Source organism: Hipposideros armiger, unplaced genomic scaffold, assembly GCF_001890085.2.
Source record: "Hipposideros armiger isolate ML-2016 unplaced genomic scaffold, ASM189008v1 scaffold_185, whole genome shotgun sequence".
Lineage (NCBI taxonomy): Eukaryota > Metazoa > Chordata > Mammalia > Chiroptera > Hipposideridae > Hipposideros > Hipposideros armiger.
Window position 1 is genome coordinate 287,078 of NW_017731535.1, and position 18,435 is coordinate 305,512.

Sequence of the window (18,435 nt, forward strand, 5' to 3'; positions counted from 1 at the left end):
TTTAGAACACTGTACACTCATGATGCCATATGCGTACGTGACAGCGAGGCAGCGAGGTGACAAAATTCCAATTAGAAGGCGAGAGACTTGGCTTATATGCCCGTCTCGCCCTCTTGTGTGGTTTGGCAGTAAGCAAATCAGTTCAGCATCACCTCCTGTCCTTTGCCTTTCTGAGAATGGTCATGACAATACTTTGCCCTCTTCCTCTGAGAAACAGGCGGGGATTTACGTCCTGTCATTATGGCAGCCTCATCTTGAGGTGGGAGGGGATTCTGTCTCAGAGCACAGCAGTTCCCCAAAGACTTATCCCCACGCCACCCTCTGGAATATTCTATCATTTGGCCTCAGATATTTCTTAAAGATGTTTCACAATAATGAAGCATTTATTCTGATGTTTATTTAAAAGTGTACACATACAAGTATAATTTTGTAACGCAAACAATGGATTGTGTGCTTGGAAGGGGGACGGGGGCTGTTTACGTGGCTTTCCCAGAGATGGGAGGGCCTTTCTCTTTCTAAAACATCCATCTCGTTTTACAGTAAAAGCAGTTCTTTGTAGGGACATTCTGCCACCTGCCTTTCTATTGCATCTGAATTACCTTGACTGCCTCTTCCATTCTGGTATTTCCACTGAAAGTCATTCTATGGTGAAGAATGCTTTATACACAACAGGATTCTACAGGCTTTATTTTCTTGCAGAAGCAGAGTAAAAACACAATTCTGAGAATTCGTACAAGAAGGTGGAAGCTTATAAACAATGTACGGGTGTGTCTTGGGGTAGCGATAGGGGGTTTCCCATTGTCCCGCAATGCAACCCCACAGCCCACCATCACACACTGGTTACCTCACTGACAGCACACTTTTCTCTCCTTATGATGCTATCGCTTTCACAGCACAAAATATTCTGAGTACACGGTTTAATTTTTCACTTAATATACACATCGTTTTTAGGTATCAGTTTGAAGCCTATTAGAAATCAGCTTTATTTTCTGTCCTCACAGCTGAGGTTCACTATGTTGTACTTGGTAAGAATTCGTAAGAGAATCGTTTCAGCTGTAAACCCAAACTGAATTGACTCTAACTTAGAAAAATAAAGTTACTCGTTTCTCTGGGAATAGACCTAATTAATATATGAGCACAAAGAGGTAATTTTTAGATAAGAACAAAAAGTAACTATGTCAGAGTTAAATGTATGGAGACGTTTTAAGTGGTTTTCTTTGAGCCAGGTTGTGAACAGGTGCGTTCTGTGGCTCTGCCCCGCTCCTGCTGGCCCTTCTCTGCACCTGAGCCTCGGTCCCTTCCACACGCCAGCCATCCTTCCCGTGGTCTTCTACGGAAATTCACCTGGACCCAGACCTTCAACTCGTCACCTCAACGCGTGAGAGTCCTAATCTTCACTATTTCTAGCCCCTGGGACATCTTCTCTCTGTAACTGAGGACTCCACAGTGTCAGCAGCCAAATCAGAACCCAGTTCCCAGAAACTCCCTGGTCTTGTTTACCAGGTGAACCTGTTGCTTTCCGAGACTCACAGCATGGCCGTCCTTGCTGCTGGCGAGGGCCCACCACTGCGACTCAAAGCCAAAAGTCGCGTCACGTAACTTCCCTAAGCCTGGGTCCCCTCCCCGGACCCTGCTGAATCTGATTTCCTTTCTCTGTGCCTGAGCCTCTGATTCAATCATCTGCCTCTGTCTCCGGTCCCTACAAGCACAGGCTCTGGTTCATCAACACTTTTTTCCACGACCTCCCCGAACGCCCCACTCCAGGGACCTTCATCACTGGACCTTGCCTGCCTTCCTGTTGACATATGTCGTGGACACACTTCTGCTTCAGCTTGTGAACATCCCCTCAAATGAACCCCTTTCATGAGTAACCAACCTGCTAGAGTTTTTGTGAACTCACGTGGGACACCCAGGGCCAAATACGGACCCCAGACACCTTGCAAAACCCTCTTTCCCTTCAGTACAGGTGCGGACGGCCATGGGTCCCGCCTCCGCACACCTCTGGGGAAACCCTTATCTTTCCGGTCAGTTTTGATCCAAGGGTCTCCGTCTGACACACGCTAGCACGGCGTGCTGTGTGTCTGGGCCCTGAAAACATACGGCTATCAGAGTCACCATCACATCAGAGCTGAGTGCTAATAAGTGCAAAGGCATTTATGGAGGAGGAAGCTCGTGTGACGTCCATGAGATGGCCATGACATCTAAAGATAAAACTTCGGTATTTCTAATCCTGGTAACCAACACAAATTGTGAAAAAACAAACCCAACGAATTAAACGGTGATTTTACATGTGTATGAGATCTTCTGAATAAGAGACATTAAACTCTTTAGTAATATCCGTAGAGTCTTAAAGTCGTTACATGACTCCTTCAAAATAAAATAGCTCATGTCTCGTGATTACAGCTTGCTTGGGCTCAGCTCAGATGTGCCAGCATTTCACCTGGACCAGAGGGAGAATGACTTTATCAGGCACAACCTGGGGCTGAGAAAACCCACCCCAATAGGGGCACCTCTGCTGGCACGGAGGGGAGATTATGGAGCTGAGGGACGGATAAAGAGGCACAGTGCTTGAGGGGGCACTGAAAATGGCTTTTTCCTCAGGAATCATCTATAACAGAGGTTTGGCCAAGCAGGTGGTGCTTGATAGAAAATGGGAACTCTACCAGAGGTATTTCCAGCAAGCAAGGTGAGTGAGGATGGACAACGAGGCCACAATGCTGTCACTTGTCACTGGCAGTGTGACCTCACCCAGCCCTGCTGGAGAGGAAATGATGAACTAGACCAGGTCCAGGGCAGCCCTGTCGGCTGAGGCTGATGAAGGACTCCACTGCAAGTGGGAAACGGTGCACATGGAAACCGAGGCGAGGCACCGCCATGCCGACTGTGGGAGGCTTTGGAGGTGCGCCTGGGTGAGCAGCCACCTAAGGGGGTGGGGGAAAGGCCGGGTGAGTCTCTCAGGCCCACTGGATGGTGGGCACACGGGAGGAGAGTGATTCAAGAACTCTGCCAAAACAAGACTTTTCCTCAGAAGGTCCTTTCTAATTCTACACGGACGATAGGCTCCTTCAGTCCCCACTGGTCAGGAGCGGGGAGGTGACAGTCTGAGCACCACCTGGGCGCATCCTTTACCTTCAAGGCAACTCGGACACTGTCTCCACGGGGGCCTCGATTCAGGTGGACGGAGCAGAGAGGACCCTGGGGGGCAGACCAAAGCCACAGGCACTTGCTTTGGGAAGTTTCAGGTCCCCAAAACTGTATCTGTGACAATACAGATGGTGACGTGGTAAGCTGCTTTATCTGCACACAACACATTCATAACTATGACCTGAAACATTTCCTGAAAGCCGGAAAAAAGGTGTGAAATCAAATTGTATGTATGTTTCCTTTTTTATTATTTATTTATTTATTAGCTGAGCCATCCTGCCACCTGTTGGCAGCTCAGCTCGGGCCGGGCATCGAACTGCTGTTGCTCAGAGCTCACACACTTCAGTGAGCTCTTAACCAACTGAGCCACTCGGCCAGTCCCTATGTTTCCTCTTTTTAAAAAAGTCTACTTTCTATCTATAAGAGTGTGTGCATGTACACACACACACACACACACACACACACACACACACTAACTTCATTTTTAAAAAAATGTTATCATCTGAGCAAGAATTAAGATGCCAGTATTCCTAAATAGGAAATGTTAGGGACAGACTCTGAAGTGACCCATGACCCCCCTCCTGGGGTGACACCCTAACCCTGTCCCCTCCCTGGTGTGACCTGCTTCAGGCCCATCGAATACGGCGAAGGGGAGAGGGTGCTGCATTGATTATGAGTTGGCTTAAGTGGAGAGGTCCAGGTGGCCTGGTGCTGTCAGATGAGAGCCTTTACGAGAAGGACGGTCCCTTCGTGAGGGAGGGGCTGTTCTGCTGGCCATGAAGAAGGAATCTGCCGGGATGTGAGCAGCCCAGGACCCCCAGGAGCTGTGGGCCAGTCCTGGCACCTCAAGGAGCCGTGTTCTCACAGCCCCGTGAGCCTGAGGGAGGCCGCGGCCCTGCTGGCCTCCTGCGACCCCGAGGGGACCCAGCTGAGCCACAGAAACTGTGGGAGGGAAATGAGTGTGTGCTGTCTAGGCTCTTCCGTGTGCAGCAACGTGTTACACAGCCACAGAAAAACAATGCACAAAATACAGGTGTCCCTCGCTTCCTGTACTTCCCGGATAGTGCGCTTTTTACAAAGTGAAGACAAGACGCTTCACCAGCAAGCAGACTCACTCACTGAGGGTGCAGGGGACGGTGAGCATGTCATAGCAATCGCGTATTCTTCAACGAAGGCACGTCCATCGTCTGCTCAAACAACGCCACTGCACACGCGCAGTGGAGGGCGAACGTGGCTTTTCTACGCGCTGGGAGCCAGCAATTCCTGTGACGCCCTCCACCGAGCTGTCCGCGTTATCGTGGTGGTCTGGATGGAACCAGCACAACGTCCCAGGTCTGCCTGTGACTGCCTGTTGTTATTATGATAAAACCCTTTTATAAAACTACCCTCTAGCTAACTGTGGACAAAACAAATAATACTAATCACACATTTTCCAGCAGTTTTACCCGCTGAATTCATGGCTATTTAAGAACACATTGTGGCCCCATGAACCTTTATTTACAAATTGCTTGTTGATACTTCCCTACCATGAGGAGACACCGCAGGGGCAAGTCACGTGTGAGCAATTTTAATCTTCACCGAATGAAACGCGCATCTGTGGTGTGGCCTCACGTGCAAGTGGTTTATTTTCCTTACGCCATTCCATGCTTCCCCTAGTTTGCAGCACAATTGTGAATAATTCTGAAAACTCCTCATTGAGGAAAACATTGTTTGACACGATTTTCTAGGATATAATACACTACAAAGACTGAGAATGTGATAAACGCTGCCCTCTGAATAAGATGGCCAATTTTACTTTAAAATCGCCACGCCTACCCACGTTACAACAAAGATGTTTGGGAAATGTGTGAATGCATTATTTATAAAATTAGATTCTAGAACTTGCATTTGAAGAATTGAGACTTATTTTGCATAGAATTTCCTAAATCCAGTTATCGAAAAAAAAAAGAATCAGCTACGAAGTGAATACATCACTGGGCACTTCAGTCTCATCCGTGGCCAGGGCGGTGGCAGCGCCAGGCCTCGGTCACACACACACACTAGCTGATGGAGGTGTTCACTAGCTTGACACTTCACAACACCTACGTGAGTCACACCAGCACCTTTCACACCTGAAACTCACATGATGTCACATGTCGAGTCCCTCAGTAAAAAGCTGGGAAACAAGCAGGCAGTGACTCCTGACAGGCTGGGGCAGGGCTGGGGAGGGGACAGCCACAGAAAATGACGTCCACCAGCTCCGTAAAGGCTGAGCCGTCCTTGTCACTCCACGACCGGAAGCAGCTCACACTTCGGCTTCCGACTTCTCTTCCTCATCTTTGGGCCTCTTTTCAGCAGTGGATTGCTCCCGCACCTGCATGCCGCACGCTTCACGCCTGCAATGTCCCTGACTCCTCTGGAAGCACGAGGTAAGGATGCTCAGCCTTTCCTTCCTGGCCTTGAGAATATTTCATACCCCGAGCTGTCCTCTCATTTACCACGGTGGCTTTAACGTTGGTGTCATTGTAACTCTGTCACCACATAAATAAAATCAAGGTGGCACCGCCTGAACCCCTAGCTCTGGGTTCTCATTTTCCCTCCCACAGGATACTTCGGAGTTTGTTCAGAATCAGTTGTCAATCACTCCAAATCTCCCATCTCGGCCCCACAGGGACTTCGGCCAACAAAGGAGCAACGGCTGCGATCAGAGAGAGGGAGAGGGACGGGCCACGCTGTGGGGTGATGACAGTTGCAGGGTGACCTGGAGGCGTCTCTTGGGTTCTTAGACAGCTAATGCCAGGTGCAGATAAGGGGTGCGATTCTGGAAACACGAAGAGCGGACACTAGGCAGCCGTGAGACGTGGCCGTGGGGTAGGACAGGGCAGACCCCAGACAGGCCGTTTCCCCACGTCCACACTAATCCCTGCCGCCTGCGATGGGGCAGACTCAGGCCCACGGTCCCGGGGTGCTCGGCCGGGCGGCTCGTCATTCTCGGGGTTGTCTCGGGCAGGGCGTGGCCCGAAGGCACCGAGTCTCCACCAGGAGGGCTGTTTTCCTTCTTTTTTCAAGTAGTTGGTTCAGAGGGCCCTGGGGACTCATGGCAGCTGTGTCCTGCAGATCCTGGCGTCCGCCCCCTCGCCCGGGACTCGCCTCGAAATGGCTTCCGACCCGTCCGTTCCTCCTCCTCTGTTCCCATGCGCCTTCCCCTCCGGCTTCTGGCTCCTGGACACCGGGAGCTGCCCTCACCCTGGGTCACCCGCACGTCTACACTGTAAACTCTGGAACACACACAGCGTCACCAGCCGCCTCTCAAGGCGGCGGCTTCGCCGCTGAACTGGTGGCCGGGGACCCAGAACAGACACGTGTCAGCTGAGGCCGCAGGCTTAATCGAACGCCAGAGGCCAAGTTCCTGGTGAAATGAGACTGGAGCAGGTCCATGTTCACTCTTCCCACTGGGGGTGCCCCCCAGACGCCCCACTCTAAGGAGGAGCTGCCTGGTGATGTGGAGTGAGAACCAGCAAAGTTAATGAAACAGCTGGTGCTCGCAGAGGGACGCCGGCCTCGGGAATGCGCCCAGCACAGCGCTGGTTCCCAGGGGGCTGGACGGTCGCTCTGCTCCTCGAGCTTCTCTGCCAGCACCTCGTGGTGTCACCGCGCACCCCACTGTCAGGGACCCATCTCTGTTCTCCCGTGACCACGACCATCCCACCAAGGCTCCAGGGTGTTCCTTGTTAATGTTTTTAAGGAAGTACACGCCCAGTGAGTAATAATGACTGAGTGTTTCCAGTGTCCCGACACGGGTTATTGTAAAGTGGCAGCCGTCTTTCTCGTCCTCTCTCAGGTCCCTCAGGGGACGGCCTCTGGGGGCCGAGCACTCCTCCAAGACCTGGCGTTGACACCCTTGTCGCTTACCATTCTCGCCATCTCAGGCTTCCTTGTAGTTTCATTCCTCAAACACTGAATGCCCCTGCCTGGCTTTTCCAGGTTTCCATCCTCAGGACTGACGGCTAAGCTAGTATTTCTTGGTCTCCTCGCCGTCTCCCATTCCAGCCAGACCTTCAGGCTGATTAGCTCACGAGCCCACAGGTCAGGCCGGGCTCCCCGCTTCCTGTCTCGGGTCTGCCGCCTGCGACGGGAAGCGAGGTCAGCTCAGTTACTATCATTATTAAGTCGCTATGTTGGTGACGCCAAGTTGGTCAAGTGAAGATTCCTCTTCTTGAGAGCTTCCCGTTTTCTTATGACAACAAAAGATGTGGAGACAAAATGTAAGAGGGTTTGGGGACGGAGAAGGAGCAGAGGTTCCGCTTAGGAAAACGGGCAGCCTTTACATAGGAAATGTTGAGTTGTCGGAGAAGTCATGACGTATTTTTTCTATGTTTTTTGTTGCAAAAATGCATCATGACTTTTCCGAGAACCCAATAGCACTACCCTTATCGTGAACAATGAGGCAAACACCATTAGCCGTAAGGAAAGAAAGTTCTGGAGGCTTTCAGGGTTAATTCCAACTTTCACTGACTTCTCATCCTCTGGAAAATGCACAAATAATGATATATATCATATATATGTAATCTCTACGTAATATGATACATTGGATATGTATATACATATACGTGTATTTCTAAATCTTAAGTTACAAGAATCGCACATGATCAAGAAGCTCCAGCTACTTAGTTCGGGAAAAGGAACAAACTCACATAGAGACGAGGATGAAAGGACAAGCACATCACTATATTAAGGGTCAAAGTCACCGAAAGATGGACTGGACATAGCGGGCCCTGTGAGCCAGGCCGAGAGTTGACCCCACAGACCCACCCCGAGGGGAGACTCTAATCACAGTCCCATTTCTGCTGAGCAGGGCTCACAGGGGCTCCTGTGACAATCCTCAGCCTCTTATCTGTCACCAGGACGGCCCAGGGAGGCTGGTCTGGGCTGCTGTCCTAACAGGGTGCCCTGGGTCGTTTGTTGAATGGCAGCAGAGAGGTTGCTTGTCTCTATTTAAACAGCTGAAGTATGCAGCCCAGAAAGCCTGTGTCACGTCCAGTGCCCCCCACACACCTGTGCCAAACTGCTTCTGAAGGGTGACTACTCTGGAGTACTCCTGTGGAACTCTAAGGAAGTCAACATATTCCTTCAAGGATTCTGAATTGAACACAGAATGCTTTTCGTTTTATTTTTAGAACTCCTCTTTTGTAAAAATTTTTGCTGAACTATTTAGAAAATATACGAATCACTGCCAATATGGGTTTTCCTGATTTGAAGAGCTTTGCAATCGCTGGGGAAAGTGAAACAGAAACGCTCATGTGAACAGCGGCGAATCCCTGGTTCCCGGCCCTGAGCCGGCTCTGGGGACTCTCAGCCTGAACGCCAGTGATCGGACGTAAGCTTTCACATCGCAGACCGGACATCTGTGCACGGTGCGGGGGATAAAAAATGAACACCGCTGCCCCACCTCAAGGAGTGTATGGGTTACACTTCCATCACACACCATTACCGAACGAGAAGGCCCTCGTCTGTGATGGGAAGAAACAGCCCTGTGATAAGAAGCGTTCCTGTAACGAAGAAGCTTCTCAGTTGCACGTCAACCTGACCCTACTCCTCAGAAGCCGGGACTTGCTAGTAAACGCCTCTTATTCCATCTACTCCACCGACTGTTCTCCAAAGACGCTGGCGGCTCTTCCTGGCCCTTGCCCCTGGGCATACAGATATCAGGCAGCACGTGTGGTGCCCATCCAGGAGGGGTCACCTGAATCCCTGAAATAAGGTAATCAGCAGTTCAGTCAGGAGACCTGGCTTTGGGCCTCAGCGCTGCCACTCCTGAGTGTGAAAGCTTCAGCAAACCTCTCACCGATGCGGACACTCGGTTTCTACCTTATGAAGCAGCAGCTGCTGACCCGGAGCCAGGACGGGAAAATCAGGACGTATGCGGGAGTCGGTGGTACATACTGAAGAACCTACGCGTATTATCTGTGCCCATTTCAAAAACGTCAGGATGTTTATTAAGCTATATATTTACTCTCTGTTGACATTTTCTAATCCACTCATGTTTGTAGATTAATTACGGATCTGAAACATTTACGAATGTTTCCTTAAGGAATTAACTAGCAAGAGGCAATCACAATGGTCTTTTCTGAAATAGTCAGCTGACAGTCTCCACACAGTCTTAAGCTTTAATAATTTGCTCAAAACATTTTGTGACCGTTATTTCCACACTGTCTGTTAGGAATGGATATTTGATGTAGGTAGTCAGTTCCACTGTGGATGTTTGGGATTTCTTACACTTAATTACTTAGTGTTTAAATCTACGGATTTACTGTGAAGCTAATAATATTTTGATTACATCGCCACCAGCACCACCAACTCCATATAATAAATATCCGCCCGCATCTGGCGGCATGTCCCAGCGCTAGGACAATCGTGTGAGCGATACCTGCACCCAGGGCGCGTCTGTGTTTTCTAGGTGGTGGCGAGGAGAGGGAACAGGCCGAGGAGGAAATTACTGCTATCAAATCAGTTAGAGCTAAATATCAATCGTCACTAATATTTCTTTCCCCTATTTTTTTAGAAAGTGTGTGCTACTATGTTAAAAAAAAAAGTCCATATAATTGGAAAGTGCCCATAAATAGATCCACAGACTCAAGCTTTCTCACATTTACTCAGAGAAACAGGAGAGGCAGCAAAAGGTCTGCTGAGGTGGGGGTGGAGGGAGGCATGGGGGTCACACAGGCACGGGGTGTCTATAGGGCTGAGGGCAGACGTGGGGGGAACGCTTCCTGACGGGGGTGGTGGGCACATGCGCAGCTGAAGCCACAGCCTCTGGTTTCCACCCAGGCGCGCGTTTCCAAGCGCAGGGACCTTCGAAACTATTTGGAAAATACAGAGGAAGTCAGAATTCGGGACACGAAGCAGCACCTCTTTCCTCTTCAGCGATAAACCCGGTTACTTGAAACTCTGGTGGGCATATATTTGCTTCTGGATATTTTTTGCAAAACCATGAGAATATAGGAATACGTGTTCATAAATCATGAATTACTCCAGTTGCAAATCGTTGGAGGAAAAGCAGTCACTAGGGTTGGGAAAGTAACGAGACGTAAGATTGAAGCTCAGCGTGAATAAATACATTTCTTGGGTTTAGTTTTCTCATTAGGAAATCGGGGCAACAAGGAGGACCATAGAGATAGGGGTGTTTTATACACATATATGCATGTGCGTATTTATATGGATATATGATCACATATTATACCTATGTAATTAACGTTCTATAATATGTGGAACCTCATGTTTGTGGTAGGTAGAAAATGGTAGGTAGATGCGTGGTAGGCACTAAAAATCCATTACTTTTAATTACACCAAACATTCACGCTAAATCATTCATATATGTATATGAATTTTTGTCAATGTGCACTACATCACAATCAATATTTTTAAGCCCAGAAACTCTTCATGTCATAAGATATTTTCTTTTCAGTTTCAGCCATGTTATTATAAAAATAGTAATACTTCTAAATAGATAAATTTCAATCTATTGCTGCTGATAATGTTTTAAGTTTACTGCCTGGGCAACAGTGCACACAGGTAAATGGCAATCCACGACGCAGTAGGGAAGCCGGAAACAAATTGATACTGCAAGTGTCTGATGTCAGCTAAGTAGCAGACGTGTCCTGAGCAAACACAGCAACGAAGCCATCGGCTACTTACTGGTGTAGGTGAGCTGGAAGCCTTGGTCGGTGTCAGACGCGTTGCTGTTGAATTCCAGCCACAGGTGATTAGAGGTGCTGTTTAGGGTCAGGCTCAGGAGCTCGCTTTTTGTGAAGGTCCCCAGGGGCCGTGACGAAGTGTCTTTTCCATCATATACCTGATGAGAGTTCACAGACGGGCCCCATTACTTCAGTGTTTTTACATGAGCAGGTTTAATAAGACATTCAAGGCCTCAAAGATGTGATTTTGTGAAAAGTGACACAGTTTACAGAAAGCTGACTGGATGACAGAGCTCCACAATGGTTTTCTTCAAACTGTGTCTTTACCGCGACATTACAGGCAAATGATCTCATTTGTGTTCTGATCGTTCTGCATTCATCACGTTGTGAGCTCTGCCAGTGCTCATGTAAAGCGAAGCATTTCTTTGCATCCCCAGCCTTCCGCACCTACCTTCCCCCTCCCAGAATGCACTGGAAAAGCTTGAATGGCTGTCTAACGCTGCAGCGGGGACTGCTGCTCGGAGCCACCGCATACATGACAGGGCAGCCCTTTCTCCTCGCTCAGTCCTATCTGAGTTATTGCCAGACAGGATGCCCTTCAGACACCTCGTCACATTCTCTCCTCTCTGAGCCTGAGCTGATTAGTCTTGGATCAGCTGTCACGGGAGAATGCCACCACATTACACTGTCAGAGATGAGTCTCCGTTCTCGGAAGCCCGCCTCTGGCCCTCTCTTCCCAGGGGGTTGTAAGGCCTGACTAGAAGGAGCGCGTGTTGGGGCGGCAGCGTGGACAGGGCCTGGTTTGAGCAGACATGAGGGCGAGTGACAGGGTGGGTCCAGCGACGAGTCCCCGCCTTCCACGCAGGTGGGCCACGCTGGGCGTGGATGGGAGCTACTCGCATTTCCGAGCGGGGACTGGGGTGACCCATGGGACACCTTTCTGCTAGGCAGGAATCAGCACCACCCCGTTCCAGTAGAGCTCGGGGTTGCAGGCCCCTCACACCCCCAGCAAACCGACGAGGGTCTATTTGGCTCTTTGAACCACTGCGATGGTTCATAGCAAGGAAACTGTGGCATGGATGGGGACTTTTTTTGGACGAAAAAATAAAAATTTTACATTGTATTAAAAATATCCAGCTTTGCTTGGTGAGAAAAATGCTAACGAAATAAAAGTTATCGGAGTCCTCATAACCTCCGCCAGTATCTGTTGACCCCCATGCTTTTTTCCTTTTCACAGATTAATTCTTATGTTGCTTCTATCACCTCTCTTTACTGAACATGTAAGCTGAATGCACTGCTCAGCAGACTTACACACAAGTACACACACTCTGAAAAGGAGGAAACGCATTTAGAAAAATTAATTTTATGGATCATTACTTAATTTCATTTCAATTAAACCAGCAAATTCTGGAATCCAATACCTGTACTTCCTCTCTGAAAGCTGGCAACAGGCTGTTGTTTGGAAAATCGTGTTTTGGCTTAATGTGTGGATTCATCAGGCGTAGTGAGGCGCAGGCCCCCAGAATGTGCAGGGTTTGAAGTGCAGAGGGCCCGGGCTGCAAGAGGCCATGTCTAAGCCCCCCCAGAAAGGGCCTGGGCCCTCTGCAGACCATGAATTCTCTGTGCTCACAGATGCCCATGGAGCCAACGGGAATTAGGGCAGGTGAGCAGAGCGAGCCCACTCAGCTCTGAGCCGCCGTCAAGCCACCTCCCCTGGCTGTGGCTCCACTGAGCGCCTCACAGAGCCTGGGCAGGTCCTCCAACAGCGGCTTGCTCAGTCCCTTCATGGCCACAACCACCGGAGGTGAACGGCTGAAATGCCGAATGACACGCTTCTCCCGAGCAGTGATTGTCTGACTTGTCTACACCACCAGCGAGTAGCATTGTGCTTGACAACAGATGCGCCCCAGTGAAGAAGTCGGCCACCCACCCCATGGGGCGTCACGTTGTCACCTCCCTCAGTGGAGTATTTGCAGGTGAACTCTGCACTCATTACAAACGTCAGTTCAGGCGGTACTGGAGTCAGAAGACTTGAAGTTCAGCTTCAATTAAAGTAGCAACAAGCTATCCCAGTTCAGCACCACCTGCTTTTCCGTTCCATCCACCAGCAGTCAGAATCAAGGGCCCCGAGTCCTCGGTCAGTCAGTGCCAGGCTGTGTGCGCTGCAAACCCGCCTCAGAGCCCTGCACGTGACCAAGGGCCACATGTCCCCAGGGACACAGAGAGCTGGCAGGATCGTGGCATGGGGCGCCTCACACGGAATCCGAGTGACGGTGATGGAGGGACTGAGGCCGTCTTCCCCAGCTTACCAGCCGCAGCCACGGTGGTTTCCACGATGGCACTCACTCCCGTGGCGTGGTCCTTTCATATTAGGGCTCATTTCTCTTACGTGACTTTCCACAGGAAGCAAGGATTCATCACCACGTGTGTGGAGTGTGTGGATGGATGTCTGGTCTTCATTGTTGGATCAAACTTCCTATGAAGGAGTGATGTGAGCAGCACGTGTGCTCCAAGATGAAGGCGATTCCGTGGGAAATACGCTAACACTGAGATACCATTAGCATATTCAACAGAACACATGCCTGCAAAACACTTAGGCATCTCGCAAGGTTGGCAGTGTCTCTGCACTGAAATGAGGTGTTTTTGGCTTTTGTTAGAATCAACAGGTTTATGCTGCACACCATCACAAACAGACGCACTTTGTTTCTTCCAATGCGATGATATGTACCAATGTAGTTCATTGTTACTCAAACGTTTGCCTTCAAGGCTTCCTGAGTTCTAAATTTGGAATTATCGAAGGATTCAGAAAGCAGTTCCTAACGACACCCTTTAAATTCTTTTAGATTAGTGACAATGTACTACTAGTCTCCTGCCTGAAAATCACTTAATTACAGTGTTTCCTGCTGCCAGCAAGACCTTTTTGAGACTAGTAAAATGCAAGAACCCACACTGAAACCCCTCTTCTAAAACATGACGCTGAGGCAGTCAAACGTGCGCTTGGGAGGGGGCGTCACTGTGGGGGCTCCCCTTGCCCTGTGCCCCTAACTTCTCACAGGTTGAGGGGAAGCTGTCGGGGACCCGCTTTGTCTGCTGTGCAAACAGAGGGCACATGGGGAGGACGCCAGGTTCCCTTCTGGCTGGGTTTTGACATATTCTCCTCATGCTGACAGCGCGGAGTGAGTGGGCCCTACTGCGTCTGAGCTGGCATGCTGAGCGTCCGTGCAGGCGTACACTCAACTGAAAAAGCCCAGGTGTTTGTAAAGGGCTGAGCAGGGAGATGGGGCCCGCTCCTGCCGCCCGTCCGCCGTGCGGCCTGCACAGATCCCTCGCGTCTCACAGGAGCGAGCAGCTGTTGGGCCCGGTGAGGTTCAGCATTGGTCTTGGAAGCTCAAAGCCTCTGTCGTCAGTGCCCTGAGGCTTGCGCCCAGCCCTGGCCCCTGGCAGGTCCCCAGGGCAGGAGGGGACAGTGTCAGGTGACTTGGGAATTCCGGGACATTTCCAGCTGGACGTGGAGTTTACGGATCAAGGCAAGCCCTGGGTGCCCGGAATCACTCCCCGCGGTCTGTCCAGGGGGTGGTGTGCTGGGTCCTGTGCCCGCCCAGGGCATGTCGCTGTGCCTGACACTCTGTGTCATTGGACGACCAGAAGCCCGGCTGGGGGCCACTCCCGCACATGCGTGCGTCTGTGAACACGTAACGCTGGTTCACAGAAGCTGACCTGTCCTGGCGGGGCTGCCCCACATGGTCCCTGCTCTGTGGCCTGGTGACAGTGGCTGAGCTGCCACGATCACATCAAAGTCCTCGGAGCTCTGAGCGCCGTGACCACAGGTCAAAACCGAGAGCGACTGTAGCCGGTGTGGGTCTAGGGGCGCCTCCTGTTATAAGGATGGGTACGTGTGCTACGCGCCGTGTTAGAGACAGTCACCTATAGCACGTCGTTTCAGCCTCAAAACAGCCCCAAATGCAGGTTTCGCTGTGCCTTTTCATGTATTCGGAAGCTAAGGTTTAAAAATGTTAAATAATTTGCCCATGATCCACAGCTAATAAAGTCAGATCCAGGATTTCAGACTAAAGTGTTTCCAAGTCCACATACACGCCACTGACACTGCATCCCATCTTCTCACACCACTTGCACAAATAAGCTGGAAAGTGTGCGTGTGTAACAACACATCACTGCATGTGTGCATGTGTATCGGCCCCCCTACGCAGATGGGTGTACGCTGCATTCCTCGAGAGGGAAAGACGGGCCCAGGTTAACGAAGACTCCGCTTACCTTTAACGTGTCTCCTTCAAACAGCCGGAAGCTGCGTGCTCTGAGGCGGATGCCCTTGCCTGCTTCCGTTTCTATTTTATAGATACACTCGTGGTTATTATCGTAATTGGATGGGAAATTTGGCGACAGTAACGTTCCTTCACTTCCTGTGACACTTGCTCCACATTCAGCTAAAATAAACAGAACATTGAAAAGGAGAGAGGGTTCACAAGTGGAATTACTGATTTCAATAGACAAAATTTTTTTTTTGACAAAAATTTTAAAAGCATGACAGCCTCGCTTTTCTCAATGCATGTCTGCTGTTAATATACAACCAATATAGACTAGTGATTTTTTTTTTTTTGCTCGTGTACCAGCTGCACGGAAAGATACCCCCACGCACGCACTGTCGGGATTTTCTTATTTTGTTCAGTAGAGTGCCTCTTGCTCCCACAGAGAATTCCAGAACAAAATCGATGAGCCCCGAGCACCTGGAGGTGTCACTGGGCAGTCACAGCCCCTCTCCATGTCTCATTCCTGCATCCTGCAACGTCCCCACCAATCTAATATGCCAAACACTGTCACCTCGATGCCATTGTCCTGCACATGTAGTGTGTGGCGCCACCTGGATGCATTTAACGGGGATTCTAACCATAGACGGCTGCCCACTATTACGTCACAGCGCTGAGCTCGCCTGTTACAGACAGAGGGACACTCAATGGCATCAGGTCCCTCTCCCCTTCTCCAGGAGAGCGGAGACAGCGATTCACTTCCACAGCCAAATTTTCATAAAACCTTTAATAAAGGTAAAACATAAAAATAAACAGAGCTCCCCATGCTCAGTCAGCTCGGAGGTCACTTAGCCTCTCAGCCCCCCGTTTCCTCGCCTGCAGGAGTGAACAGGCCAACGGCTCCTTCAGCTCTAAAACCTGCGCCTGGGGCGATCATGGAATCATCAAGTCGCTGTATGTGTGAGTGTGAGTGCACGCGTGTGTGCATGTCTATGTGTGAGTGTGTGTGTATAAGTGTGTGTCTGTGTGTGCATGTGTGTATGTGTGCATATGTAAGTGTGTATGTGTGTGTATGTGTTTGTATGAGTGTGTGTGTGTGTGTGTGTGCATGCACACGTGCACATGTTGACAAGGGAGCTCCATGGGGTTTGCAGCAAATAATGTATTGACCCCACTATGGGCCAAACACAGAGATTTTTAAAAATTCGACACAATATGAGTGGGAAGAACTGATCAAGTCAGAAGCTGAAAATCCGTGAAACGCATGGGTAAGGGGAGTGAGAAAAGCTCCCAGCGTCTGCCTCAGAGGGGGTCGCGTAAGGCGCCATGCAGCTGTGACCGACACCTCGCCCGCCTGTCCCCATCATGCCGAGGCACTCGGACATCCCTCACTCCCTGACAATCCATGAAACCAGCTCCAACACCAGCCTGCTTGCTGGAAGGAAGCAGCTGGCGATTCATCTTCTCAGAATGGTTTGTGCACCTGGGTCTCAAAACGTCTTCACAGAGCAGGGTTGGGAGAGAATCAGGGAGGAAAACAGGTGAGGACTGGGCTCACCTGTCCCTTATGTGTCCTTAAGTAAGGACGAGAGGGCAGGCTTTGCCGGGAGCAGTGGAGACGGAGCTGAGAAAGAAGCACCGGAAATCGGTGACCCAACAAAATGGTGATGGGTTTTATAAAACACTTTTAGATCACAGCTATAGTTGCTAGTCTTATATTTGCATAATTATAATCACGCTTTTTAGAAAACATTTTACGGAGAGCCGGGCCAGTGTGCATCTCGACGCTGGGCGCCTGGGCACGCACGCGCAGACCCGGGCTCGGGGCTCTTAGAACCAAGTGGCATTTCTGTCACGTTGGCAGTTGGGCGATTCTCAGGCAGCCTAAGACTGAGGGAATGTGGCTTCACTGCTTAAGTGCAGCAACAGTTTAGGTTCGTGAGCTCCTTGGGAAATGGTAACAATTCATGGGCCTGGCTGAATATTCTTTTACACATTCTTTCCTGAAGAAACAGGGTGTTTTTAACATAGCAGCCAAAATAAATGAAATGGACATTAAAACCATGAAGCGGAGTGTCCCTCTCTGTCCGCTGTGTGGACGGAACGGTGGGGCTTCCCACGTGTCACAGACATCAGCCACAAAGAGAACAGGAGAGGAAGCTATGAGTTCTGACAGCCAGGATATGGAACCTAGTCACAAATATTAGGAATTTTTATTTAAAACTGAATTTGACAGCGATCACTAAAAGAAACCATTCAAAAATCAAATTTGAATTTCATTTTATTGGTTATTTTACTCATTACTTTATAAGTTTGAAAAAAAATCTTGAAATTAAAAATGTAAATAAGAGTGACATGGTGGCAAACAGATTAGTTTTAGTCTGAGGAGACCTTTCCAGGAATTGTTTACGGGACAGTAGCTACTTGTGTGTGTTTGGGTTTACAGTGTTTGTATTGTGTCCATCGTGCACTACGCACAGTCCACGTCCACCCTGACGGTCACACAGTGCTAGGTCCGCGCCTCCGCAGATGTGGGCGGGAGGTAAAGGGGGTAACGGGGGTCCTGGCCCTCCCTCTGGTCCCCATCTGGTCATCAGGACGTGGCTAAATGAGGTTGAGAGTGGAGGGAGGCTGAACACAGAAAGGGTAGTTAGCTGAACACGGTGGAGACCCCACGGTCCTGAGCCCGAGTGTAGGATGCGGGCTTTGCCATTCTGGGGTGACGATGGATGCCTCCGAGAGTCCCAGTGTCCTCAGGGCCATTCCACGAGGAAAGCAAAGACACAGAGAAGCACCGTGATCAGCTTCATCCGTGAGCCCCCGGGAGGACGAGCGTTCTCTCCCCTGCCCGTGAGCTGTGCCGTCTCCGTCGGCTTCTGCTCCAACCACCTTCTGTTCCCTTGCTCCAGCTGTGGTTGGATTCTTTTTTATTTTCTTTTATTTATTTTTATTTTATTTGGTCTTCACACCACTGTGTTCCTTATTCTTTTCTTCTTCACACACTCGCCACATCCACATTGAGCGTCTTCCAGCTGGTAGCAGTCTAACGCTTCCAAAGGGAGACAACGTATCATCACAAGGCTGACGCGGACACTGTGCCACACACTTCCCTAAGTTCTCCACACACATGGACTCATTCAATCCTCAGCCTCCTTATCTGATGTGTTAATAAACCTCACTTTACAGATGAGGAAGCTGAAACATCCAATAGTTTAAAAATCCAGTGCTTCCCCCCAAGGTCACACGACTAGTACAGATTGATTATTGATTTGCTATAAATTCCAAGTGCTTAGGAATGGAATTGCACCCTTTTTTAATGATGCTATTTAGTGTTGAATGCACTTTATAGTTAATGA

At 49.8% G+C, this 18,435-nt stretch overlaps 1 protein-coding gene across 1 annotated transcript in view; it reads right to left on the reverse strand.

Annotated features, from left to right (window-relative positions):
* CSMD1 (CUB and Sushi multiple domains 1) overlaps positions 1-18,435 on the reverse strand; it is a 1,699,370-nt gene that overhangs the window by 286,864 nt on the left and 1,394,071 nt on the right. The window contains exons 22-23 of the mRNA XM_019652695.1: positions 15,090-15,259; positions 10,819-10,975 (exon numbers count right to left, since the gene is read on the reverse strand). Of these exons, the coding sequence (XP_019508240.1) occupies positions 10,819-10,975; positions 15,090-15,259 (327 nt within the window). The remainder of the gene's footprint in view (positions 1-10,818; positions 10,976-15,089; positions 15,260-18,435) is intronic.